Source organism: Limanda limanda, chromosome 13 (assembly GCF_963576545.1).
Source record: "Limanda limanda chromosome 13, fLimLim1.1, whole genome shotgun sequence".
Classification (NCBI taxonomy): Eukaryota; Metazoa; Chordata; class Actinopteri; order Pleuronectiformes; family Pleuronectidae; genus Limanda; species Limanda limanda.
Window position 1 is genome coordinate 11,499,261 of NC_083648.1, and position 12,482 is coordinate 11,511,742.

Below are 12,482 nucleotides of genomic sequence, written 5' to 3' on the forward strand. Positions count from 1 at the left end.
TGTACACCTCCACCAAATGTGTGTTGTCCCCTTTCCAACAAACCAGTGAGTAACAGTGAAACCTAATATACTATATCAAACTGTTTGGTATCAGGTTCAGTGATTCCCTGGGGTTGAAGTTAAGTTTTACTAAGATGATGTTCGCAGTGACCTGTCCACAAGTATTTGCACAGCAAAAAGTATGTTAAGAGCAAAATGTCAGATTTACTGACATTTTTTGGAGAGGCAGTATGTGAGAACGCAAATGGCAGAACCAGTTGCTCCGGACATGGAAAACAAAAAGAACAAAAAGAATACAAATATCTTGAGAAAGAGCAGATAGGAGAATAATACATGATGTCCTGCCTCCTCCTGTATCCAACTCCCCTTGCCTGAATGTTCCAGACATGTTGCTGTAGCTGTGAATGCATCTGATTAGGAAAATCTCCTGCGTTTTTCATATTTAGAAGACAAACTCTGGAAAAACGACCTGACGCAGTTTTCCAGACGTTTTCCAGAGTAGATTTCCGAAAAAGGCTTGAATCACCAATAATATTTCTACATTTTACTTTTTGGTCTTTTGTTCGCAAAAAAGTAATTATTTCAAATTGTCAGTCAATTTAAAAATTAAATTTTTTCTTGGTGTTATCCGATTTTTAAGTGGGTGGGGCTGAATCAAAGTCATGTGTTATACTTGGACCATTCGGGATTTAGCAACATTTGAACTAGAATGTAATTTGAGTTTGTGTCAGGCTCGTTCTGATCTTGGGCAAGAGGGTTCAACTTGACCATGTCTATGCAAACTGCAATTTAACAGACAACAACTCCATTAAATCCAAATGTGAAAGAGGAACACAGGATCTCCCGATAGAGGAAACAGAACATATTATAATTTTGAATAGATTATTCATTCAAGCAGAAACTTAGATCCTGTTGAAATGACCTCCCAACACCCAACAAACACAAAACGATAAAATACCATTCAACTCAAAGCTGCCATGTCTCCAAAGCAACGAATGCATAGCGGGCAACACAATCAGTCACATGGCTGCTGCCCAGACACTTTGGAAGCATATGGCACATTCCTGAACAAGATTTCCTGAAATGAAGATAACCTGCAACTTATGTCCCGAGATCTTCTTTAAACATTGTAAACTGAGACAGGTGATGTCAGGGCCAAGCCACTTTTGCGGGCCCTGGCACCATCTCTAAATTAATATGGAGGTTGTCCATCTCTGAAGGCCTTTTTGCACTTGTGATGGCCGGCAGAGGCTTCTTGTGACGCACACATTGAGTCGGCTGCTCATGTGTCTGAAGAACTGGCTTGTCGTGATCCTTGGATGAGTCTCCATTGGCAGACCGCTTAGTGGCACCACACATTTGAGGGTAGCATTCGAAGCATTCAAAAGCATCCTTGCACTTCTCACAATTGTGGACCTTAGGAGGTTGAGCAGCCGGGTCGGACGAGGGAAATTGGTCGTTCCGTCTGTGAATCGTGCGAATTCTGAACCTGATCTCGGGCGTGGAGATGTCCTTTACATGGCCCTGGGAGCAGAGGCAGCTTCTCAGACAGGCGTGACACAGAGTACCCACGTCCCTGCTTATCATCTGGCGGAAGTTTGGCCTCAGCGTCAGGTACACGATGGGGTTGTAGATGGTGGAGGACTTGGCAAACATTGCTGGTATGGCAAATGCAAGAGGAGGGATATTATTGATTTGTCCAAAAGCAGCCCACATGGACACCACGGCATATGGACTCCACGCCGCGAAGAAGCCGATGCAGACAGCAACACTTAGCTTGTGGGACAGAAAGCACAGAGGAGAAGAGTTTAGTTATGAAATAGATATTTTGGACAACACTATAAAAATATATTTGTTGGGGACTATTTTTCGGACGTGGATCAATACACATTGGGTGCTCACAGTTGGATGTTCTATGTGGGACTGATTCAGGATTAATTACAGTGCCCATGTTGATGGTAATAAAGGAACATTTCACCCACGTCAACAGTGTTGATTATTACTTCCACCAAGGTGGTTATGTTTTCACCCCTGACGTGTTGGTTGGTCTGATTTTAAGCAAGATTCCGCAAAACTAAAGTTAATTACTATGAGACAAATTAAGAATTTCAACAGATTTCCTAATGGCGCAGATGATGATGACCATTTTTCAGCCTAGGCATCAGAAGCTTCTCATCCATCACAGAACAACCAGAGCCAATTTCTAATGAGATGTCTAATGAGAAGCTGCGGTATTAGAGCATCTGTTGAGGTCACTGCCAATATCCTCAACGTATGCAGGATTGAAGAATTCTCCAGGGGACTCCGGGCCCTTGGGAAGCTGCTTTGATACAGTATATACCCCCGAACCCCAAACTCCACCACCAGACTACCTGTACATCCTCCCAGTGTGAACATGTTTCTAACCAGTACCGTCTTTATTGTCTTTTAAAACAGATTGGATGTGTGAAAATTACAAGATGGAAAACCAGTAATCAGGTATGAAACACAAATGAGTCTCTTGGCACTGTTTCCGTCTGTGCGTATATCCTACATCTATATAGTTGAAGTGTTACAAGCAGATTAATGATTCTCTTCTCGGGTGTGATTACACAGAGACACGGTAATGATGAGCGCAGGAAGCGAGTTAAAGTGAAAAGAGATTGAGGGGGTGTAGGAAAAAATAGGGTCAACAATGACTTCCTGTGGAGAGGGAAAGGTTTATTGTGTTATCTCTAAATCGTTATTTAGAACTTAATGTAAAAACAATTAACTGCTCATGAGCCAAATGGATTCTCTGGCCTTAAGGAAGAGATAATTTGAGTTTATCGGATTTTGCTCCTACCTTAACAATAATTGCCTGGATGCTGCTCATGTGCGTTGGCCTGGACGCATGCTGCTCCATGTTCCTGCGCGACGCCTGCACTGTGAGCAGAATGCATGTGTAGGACGCTACAATAACACAGCATGGGAGGATGTAGCAGAAGACGAACAGCGCCACGGAGAAGGAGCGTGCCGTGGTGTTCTGATTGGTCCGGCGCCAGTCAATGCAACAAGCGGTGCCATAAGGTTCTGGCCCATATTCCCCCCAGTGGGCCAGCGGGGAGCAAGCGAAGAACAGGGCGTAGAACCAGGCACAGGCAATCAGCAGATGGCCGTGAACAGAATTGAACCTGTTTCCTGAGAAAATAAAAAGGTTTATATTTTGCTTTTCATGTGATTTACAGTGTCAGGTTTTTTTTGAATGCTCACACTCAAAAGTAGGGCAACTGCACTCTGTCAGAAGAGAAGATGGGTCGGAACCTTGCCTATGCTGTACAGTGAAGGAAGTAGGTACATGAGGAACATAAAAAGAGAGCTTGGAAGATAAGTTAAAATCTTGCTTCTTGGTCTACTGCTGCTTGAGAACTTGACAAATTCAGTCTGCAGTTTGTTTACTTGATAAGTTCATTCCTTAAACCAGCTTTTAAGGCTAATATGTCTGTGTAGAAACCTCCTGGCTACTGTTATAACAAATCTTCATCCTCCTCAACAGCACTGGAAGAATCATTGTAAGGAAACACAGCATAAACAGTATTGTCCTAATTGCCCTATATAAGATTACATTGGTCCAGTAGAATGTCTCCACCAGTAGTAGATACAACGCTATCTTACAGGGCAACTGCAGCAAAATTTAAACTAAAACTGCTTTTTCCCCCAATAATAATTGTTATTAGAGGAAGGAAGACAAAGGGGAGACTTTAGCGAAACTCGTAGCAAAGACGCAGGAAAACAAGTTGAGCCAAAAAAGGCACTTTTAGTGGACATTTCATGGATCGTAACAGTTGCCCCATAAGATTACATTGTTGCCAATACTCCTGTTTTGGAGCTGCCAGTGTAGATAATCTAATGGACAGGAAGTGAGATACAGTTTAGATGTAATAAATCCAAAAATTACTTTTCAAAAGAAAAACCACTTCACATAAGTTCTTTTTTTGCTTCTGATTGAGAATTCTCTGCACAGACCCCTTCGTGACATTGTCTGGGAAAATGCGTTTTCTTGAGGTTAAACGGACGGCACCATTTCACTGCATTAACCAACATCACGTCAACTAATACTTATCGAGCGCAGCGCCTGTTCTTGTCCGTCATCAAAGAAAGGCTAATGTGCAGTGCTTCACAGAGGGCTTAGCTTTTTTCCTTTTTTTTCGACAGATAAATCAACAATCAGCCACTTTGGGGAGGGAGGGTTATGTCATTTCAGTGGGAAACAGCTTCTGAAGACTCACCATAGTGTGGGTAACACACTTTCACAAAGCACACCACGCTCAGCAGGGTGAGAGTGGTCAGGCTGCAGAGACCGAACAACATTCCACAAAAAGCGTACACAGAGCATAGGGTTCTCCCATACAACCACCTGTGTGGGTGTGAGAAAGAGGGAGAGGAGGAGAGGAAGAGAAAGAGAGAGGGGGAGGTCGATGAGGGAGAATGTGAGAAGAAGAGGGAAAAGAGGAGCGTAAGCAGGAGCATCACACTTAGGTAATCACACTGCCAACCAATTAAAGTGAAGTATGAAATGTCATCAGATTTAAAAGGAGTGCCCATATAGTCTTCCTGATAGCTCATATGTTTTGCATGAAAGGTAGTGTCTTTAATTCTTTGACTGTTTTCAGACATGCTCTGGACCCCCCCACCCCCCCCCACCCCCCACCAAAAAGGAAAGAAGTAAACAAATATCTTAGGATTAAAAAGCAGAGCCACTTGTACTAGATGCCGAAGAAATACGTCAAGGGAGCCTTTGGTGAAAAGGACTTACGCCGATGTCAATGTGCGCCGAACAAAAACAAGAGACCCCTTAGTAATATACTAATACATTATGTCCTGTCTCTATGCAGGAATCCCAACCCGGTTGTGCGGACATTCTCCGGAGTTGGAGCCCCGTGTGGTACCTGTGGTAGAAGCTTGACGATATGGCCATGGGGTAAAGAGACAGGGTGAGGCCCAAGTCACTGACGGCCAGGTTGATGATGAAGTACTCTGCAGGTTTCAGGTGGCGCTTCTTCTTGTAGGACACATACAGCAGGGTGCTGTTTCCAAACAGGGAACACACTCCTGTGGGGAAATGGAGTGGGAAGTATCAGGGAAGTGTTTTGGGCTTTCAGCGTAAATGAGAATCAGAATCATGTATTGCATATATAAAGCAAAATATCTGGATATCTTAGACCTAGACAAAGTGGTCAATAATATCAGGATTTAATAAAAAATCTGACATTTCAAATCAGTCGGCATTGATAATTATGATAAATGCCACATTACTATTGTTAGGTTTACAGACTGACCTTTTTCCCTGAGTTGTGTTTTTAAATAAATAATGACAAACACTTATATAAATCTGAGGCAGATCAATAAAGTGTTAAACCTCCTCACTGTGGTTACTTTACTCACCAAAAACAAAGTAGACCACAGCCACTGTTGTATCCAGTGGCGCAGGTATGTTGGACTGGAATGCAGCGTCTTCATTTAACAGCCCCATCTGAAAACAGATTAGAGATTTTCAAGAGGAATATATCGGACATTTTTAGTCACAATGTAGAAGACTTTAATCGTTGTATTTGAAGGGAGATTTGAGTTCACCCGTACATTAACAAGTCAAATCACACCTTCTTTAGCTGCTTAATGATGTGAAGGTGATTTTTTACCTTCGTTTGTTGGTTGTTTTTGTTTGTTCGTGAACAAGATGACACAAATAGAACAGAACTGATTTCAACGAAACTTGGTGGAAGGCTGTGGTTTGGATCAGAGCAGAACCCATGAAAATGTATGCAAATCCAGATCAGTGGGCAGATCCAGGATCTTTTTTTAATTACTTTCTTTATCATTGTGAGATAATGCATTTTTCAACATTTTCACAGGCACATTTAGGGCCTTGGCAGAGTTTTACAAGTCACTTAATTGTTGCAGATCACGTCCTTGTACCTCTCGTGTTGCTGACTGAACTTTAGACCGTACAGTGCCTTCTGCAGCACTGTCAGTAGGAAGGTTTGTTCACACCAGAAATCTAAGTTTTTCTATTTGTGTAACGTTTCCTTTCAAATGTGACACTTCACGTTCACACCATAAAACAGGAACTTGTTATATTTACACCTATAATGATGATCCAGGAATGTAGTTTTATAGTTTGTCTACAGGGGGTGGTCATATCATTGAGTTTAGTTTGTGATTGTATCAACCTTTTCTTAACTATTTGGTGAAAGTGATTTTTTAATCTTAAGAGCGAACACATCTGGTAGCTGCCCATGTGATCACATGATCGCCACTCCCAGGTTTCCTGTTCTCATTCTTCAGCAGTGATGGTGACGGACAGACGGAGATTGATGGATGACATGAGGGTCAATGAGCAAGTGGTCGGATGCATTAATGCGCTATCACTGACCTGAATTAAAGCAGCGTTTCAAAATTCCACAACTGCACAAGGTGTTTTTAGAGCAAAACTGCAACAGGCACAATTACACAGACAGCTGTAGTGAGAGTAGTACACTGAAAACTGTAACTGTCTTCATGCATGAACACAAATCCTGGGATTTGAGGAGCTTTCTTCATCCAAGCTTGCTCTGCCGTAAAATATTCCAGATAAACCAGATTAAAAAATCCTTACCTCTGGAAATGTGTTCAACCACAGGAATCCGCGACTGATTGATCCACGTTTTTCTTGATCCAATTTAGGTCCTAGATGAATGTCCAAGTTAGATTTTCCACCTCACCCTGTCTTTTTCTGCCCACTATGGATCTCTCCTCTCAGACCTCGGACTCCTCGACTGAAGGAAGGTATGAATTGGAAGAGGGGGAGGCATCACTATAATGAGCTGGGAATTCGAATCCCACGAACTGTGAGCTGCTCTGATCAATTAATGACGTCAATTGCACACACACACACACACACACACACACACACACGCACGCACGCAGACACACAACACACACACCCTAAGACTCCAAGTCTACCCTTGGGTGGGATTCATTCTGATAAAAGAATTGTTGTTGTTGATGAGCTTGTAACATTTTGTTCTATTAATACCCCTACACCCCCATTCATAATTCAATAAATTATCCACATTTTTGGCCTGGTCATTGTTCACAAAAGACACAAAGACTGTTGAATAGCTTTTAAATCGATTTCATTTGAATTATGAACGTGTGCCACTGATTCTAGGTAAAACACAATGCTGCTCATGATTGTCTTCATATGAGACTATGAAACTGGTTCTGAAAGAAATAATATATATCGAAAATAATTAAATGTTTGAATCAATAAACAGCTATCAGGATGGTAGACATTGATTTATAAATAAAATCAAAGCTGAAATACCCCATACACAGCGCCCACACAGTAACAAATAAGTCAATGTACACTGAACATAAATAAGTAATCAACTCCTTGACTGCATTTCTGTGGCTTTTGTCCATTACTTTAACATTTCTCTACAACCAATACATGTTAAATTGGAAAACCTTGCTCCAGCCCTTTACGTAACTGGAATTTAAACTGAAATTCTTTGCGTTAGAGCAACCTTGTTTCACATACAAGTTTGTAAGAACTGCCTTGCCAAAGGGTCCCTGGAGCTGAGATGGTTCAAATGGAAATCTTTGCTGTTTCCTCCGTGCATGCGTGGAGCTGCTCCGGGGATGCTTATCAATTTGCTCCTTGTAAACATCCCTTTAAGAGCATGAAATACCCATTTTGTCTGCGGCGGATGTTTTCTTTTACAGCTGCTGTGAATTCCCCACATCAACATTAATTGAATCAATCACTCTGGGTCAAAGGCACATGTGTTGGCACTCGAGAATTAATTCCGAATTTGTCTCAGGAAATGCAGACAGGGGAAACAATTCCAGTTTGTCACACCCTGAAAGCAGGGATGGATTTTCTTCAAAAGAATTACACATGGTGAAAATACCTGATCTCAGCCGTGAATCCTCACACACGTTGAGCGAACACACTCAGAGAAAGAGTCTGGAACAGATCGAGCCAAAGCCTGAGATGAAAGCTGCGTTCAAGGTGTAATGGTGTTTTCAAAGAATTAATTGTGATGGCAACAGAGTGGAGAAAGAAATGAACGTCCGTGATAAGATAAAATAGAGGGTGAACATCAAAGTGGTGCCGGGAAAACAGAAGAAGCGATTAACACAAACTGCATGAAGACGATTGGGCTGAATATTAATTCTGCTTTTTTTAATTGGTGAAGGTGTTCGTGCAAGTCGGTGGATGCTTGTACGATTTGGATACGATGAGGAATATTACAGTTCATATGGATATTTTATTATATTAGAGTTTAAATCTAGCTGATCACGGTTATTTCGACGTTTGAGTCTTTTCATACTGTGTGTGCATTTATCATGGGTTAACTTTATGTACAAGCCTGTTTATTTTCCCATTAAATGCATTAACTGTTTATTCATACACAACATTCAGCGTTTATACTTTGTCTGTAGAAAGAAACCTCTTCTACAACAGGATTCATTCAGTAGCTGCTCTGGAGCTTTTGAACATAAAACATGAACCTTATCATAAGATAATGAAAACAACCCATCCAAAAATGAGAAGGTTATAAAGGGTTAGGAGCTTGCAGTTACATTTGGGGCAATTAAATGATAAGTTTACAAAAACGTGTTTTCCTTCTTCTCCTGGTTTAGTGGCTTAAACCTTAGATCCATTTCAACCAAAACCAACAAAGTGTCTGAAAAGCAACTAAGGAGGTGTTCTCATTTCAAATACAATTTCAATTGTAAGCCCATATTCACAGATCACAACTAACCACACTTGTCTGCCAGATGCTATTATATTAGCATGTGAGTTTTAAATTCACCATTATGGAGTTAATCCCAAAACCAAAATTAAATGCTCTTGCCTCTTCTACTTTTTATGAGTTTTTATGTTGCATTTTACCTCTAATATGTTTTTTTTAGCAACAAATCCAGAAGCAGAAACTGAATCATAATAATAACCGAAAGCTGTGGGTGACGTCACGCCCGACAGCTCAGGTTCATGGAGCCAGTGAGCATCTGACTGTGAAGCTGTGGGACACTGATGACCATTGGCAGGTAGCTCAAGTTTATAATGTCAGGACGGAAGAGAGACAGCAACAGTGTACACAGCTGTTTACACACCAATAACTGATAATTGATTTAACGTTAGATGAGTGATCAGGTGATTGACATCTCTGTGCTCTGGGTGGTTAGTGTGCACTGGTGCGAGGGTGGAGAGGTTTGTTATCTAGTGGGGCCGCCGCAGGAAAAACTCAACAGCAGAGAACAAGAATTATCATATGTGTCTTTAATCAATCTTTCCTGTATCAATAATGAGGTTTTTCTCACTCTTTATTTAAAACAAAATCAATAATTGTTCTCTGTATTGACATTGTCTCCTCTCTCATTCAAATCGTGTTACTACATTGACAATGTCATATGATAAATGCATATACCTTTTTTTCAGTCTTATCGACCACTTGCCCAAGGACACTTCAGCAGGCAGATCGGAAGAGTCGGGGATCGAACCACCAACCCTCCGATATGTGGACAACCCGCTCCCCTTCCTGAGCCCCCTGCCCCGATATCCCATGAAGACAATCAGCACAAGACTCTGATTTGATTAACTGGCAACAGATCTAAACTGGATTCTTCCATGGGGACTCACTATCTGACATTTTATAACTATTGTAATTATTTTATTCACTTGGATTGATAGTGTCTGACTTTAAATGTGATTTTGCTCGCATGCTGATTTTTTGTTTTTTTTATGAGATGAGGGGAAGATGAACATTAAAAACTCATATTAAACCTGGAGGATAGAACCTTGATAAGGACAAGCAATGAAAGTTTTAATCTATAAGTAAATTAGAAAATGCAAATGCAGGAGAAATGCATGGATTGTTTTTTCTTATCGTGAGATCCATGAAAAGAGCGAACCTGTGATCGGTGGGGGGGCTGGAGTCTTGATGGGTCGATACCCCTCACAACAGGACGGATCTGCAATGGGAACAGATGCTATAAGAACTAGAATTCACAGTCTGTAAATACTGCAGATATTCATACACGGATCTCATTTTTCATTCATAACAAGAACAGCATGTGACAGAATGATACTTGCCTTATTATGATGTTCTAAACTTTGTTTAATACAGTCTGAACAGCTTTGTGTGATGTCTTATATCATCATTCATACCACAAGCTTCCATATTTTCCAAAGCTTCAATTTAGTCGTAGCTTAATTAAAGTCCAAAGTGTTTGCCCTGAATCAAACGCTTTCCCACTAACTGTGGTGTAAAAAAACACATTTGAATATACCAAAGAACATGTACTCCATAAACTGGGGATTTCAAGAAAAGACGGGGAATATTCCATGCACAGCAAATAATATAGAGTAGAGAAGGAACCTATAGCAAAGAGATAAATCGCTTACTGTTAGGCCCTGCAGTTCTATTTCCCATTAGTGCTTCCCCGATACCATGTGCAGAACCATGATTCAATCACACCAGAATTTTCCGCCCCTTTGGCTGGAGCTTATTCAGCACTCAGCACGTTGTGGGGTCAGTATTTGCACTGTAAAATACAACGTGTTGTTTCCACTTACAAATAGCAGTGAAAGGGTTAAATCATATGTTATGAAAACAGTAATACTCTCCTCATGAATAGTATTGTTTTCATCCACGCCAGAGGGGAGTTTTAATATTCAAAAAAACATTATGGTGAAAGTTTAATTATATGCTAGATTAGTTTAGTTTTAGATTAAAATTTTAGTAGTATTTTTATAATTATTTTAGTTATTTCTATATTGATATGTATACTTATCAGTATTTATTTATGGTACAGCAACTGGCAACAACCCGACAACCACGGACATGCTGAAGGATCTAAGAGCTTTCACCAGCAAAGCTCCAAGGAGTAAAGAGCAAACTTGAAGTGACACAAGGGAGCATCGTTCCTCCTTCTTCTTCCTCCCCCATCTTAAGTGGAGTGTGATCTAATATACTGGGAACACTGGGTTTCTGATTGAATGGCCACAGTTTCCTAGTCACCTTTTCTCAAAGCATGAAGGGGTTTCCAACTGGAGGCTACATCAGATTAGGCAACATATCAAAGGACATGGCAAGGTCATGACCAATCTGAGCTTTACCCTCAGATGGTATAGATATAGTTTAAATTGCTCTCACAGATTCACAAGGAGATTCAAGACTTCAGATAAAGACCTTGATCTCAAATGTGGATCAGTTATAATTGACAGCCATCTGCACGATATGTGCAGGTGGAACCTTCCATCTGCACGTATTACACCTTCAAATGGTCAAATAAGGGCCAGAGCCTGAGCTGCATCAGTTCAGCTCCATTAGCTCCATCTCTTCCAGGAACCTGTCCTTTAAGTGATATAAAGCAGGGCCCAGGGAATATCAATAAGTAATCACCAAAGCCTAAAATATGACACCAGCAAAAGTCTGCATGAAGGTGACGTCCGTGTTTGATCGTTTGCTCCTGCATCGTCCTACTTCCACTGTCATAATATGCACAATGAATAAAGGCTAAAGCTTCAAAATAAGAGACAACCCTTCACTGATTTATGGTGATTCTTTTTGGACATAAATGGGTCAAGAAGAACTCACAGGAATATAAGCCTAAGGAGCTACAGTTTTCTTGTCATTCCTCGGTCAGCAAGAAGCACATTTTAAATGGTTTCTAACATTTCCATGAATAATAATCTGTGAATAATGTATACAAAACAAATATGTATATATTATAATGAGCTTTGTGCAGGGAGCTCGCATAAGTATACAGGAGGCAGTGGTAATTAAATGTTAACTGAGTAAACAGCCTCCAGGAAATCTACTGATTAATTCCGGATCAATATTGAAACTAAAAATACAAACCCCTTCACTTATTTAAATTAAAACCAGAGAGTAGCAAGACACAACAAATAAACACAATGGAAAATACGGAAAGACAATAACAAATCATGGATTCAAACATTACAAAGCACAAATTCTGTGTAAATAAATCTGTTTGCATTTGATTTGCTTAGAAACTGCAGAGTGTAAATCTATAAAGAGAATATTATATTATGTTGGGGCCACAATTTAGAACATACGATTCATTTTGATATACTATTCAATTGTGATGCAAACCGGTTCCTGAGCCTGTAGAGCTCTAGACATTTGAGAACAAGCATCTTAGAATTCCGTTTAAATCTGATGGGGAGCCAGTGTAAGGGGTGATAAGATTTGTGAGATGTGAGAAGACCAGAGGGATACATTTAGTTTGTATGATTACAAAAATAGAGTTTCATATAAATAATTAAAGCTTTAAGTATTTGAAAATTTATGTGACAAAGTTAAATTTGCTTGTCAGAGGTTAAACGGATTGATACAGCAGAGTTCGACCTTTAGGTCAGCTGATAGCGTCCTTCTTGCAATTCCCAGAGTTCATTTGTTGACTTGAAGCTGTTGTGCTTTTACTTCCAAACTCTGGAAAGAGTGACC

The 12,482-nt window shown here is 40.5% G+C and overlaps 1 protein-coding gene across 1 annotated transcript; it reads right to left on the minus strand.

Moving 5' to 3' along the window:
- Positions 1-1,149: 1,149 nt before the first annotated feature.
- opn7a (opsin 7, group member a) lies at positions 1,150-5,491 on the minus strand. Its single transcript, XM_061085041.1, has 5 exons — positions 5,404-5,491; positions 4,908-5,070; positions 4,248-4,375; positions 2,825-3,159; positions 1,150-1,776 (listed from the first exon to the last, which is right to left on the minus strand). The coding sequence occupies exons 1-5, from the start codon at positions 5,489-5,491 to the stop codon at positions 1,150-1,152; spliced, it is 1,341 nt and encodes a 446-aa protein (XP_060941024.1).
- Positions 5,492-12,482: the final 6,991 nt, after the last annotated feature.

Coding starts and splice junctions, on each gene's coding strand:
- opn7a (XM_061085041.1), bottom strand. CDS start 5,491: ATGGGGCTGTTAAATGAAGACGCTGCATTCCAGTCCAACATACCTGCG. Junction 5,071..5,403: donor TGTGGTCTACTTTGTTTTTG/GTGAGTAAAGTA, acceptor ATTTCCCCACAG/GAGTGTGTTCCCTGTTTGGA. Junction 4,376..4,907: donor TCGTCAAGCTTCTACCACAG/GTACCACACGGG, acceptor ACACCCACACAG/GTGGTTGTATGGGAGAACCC.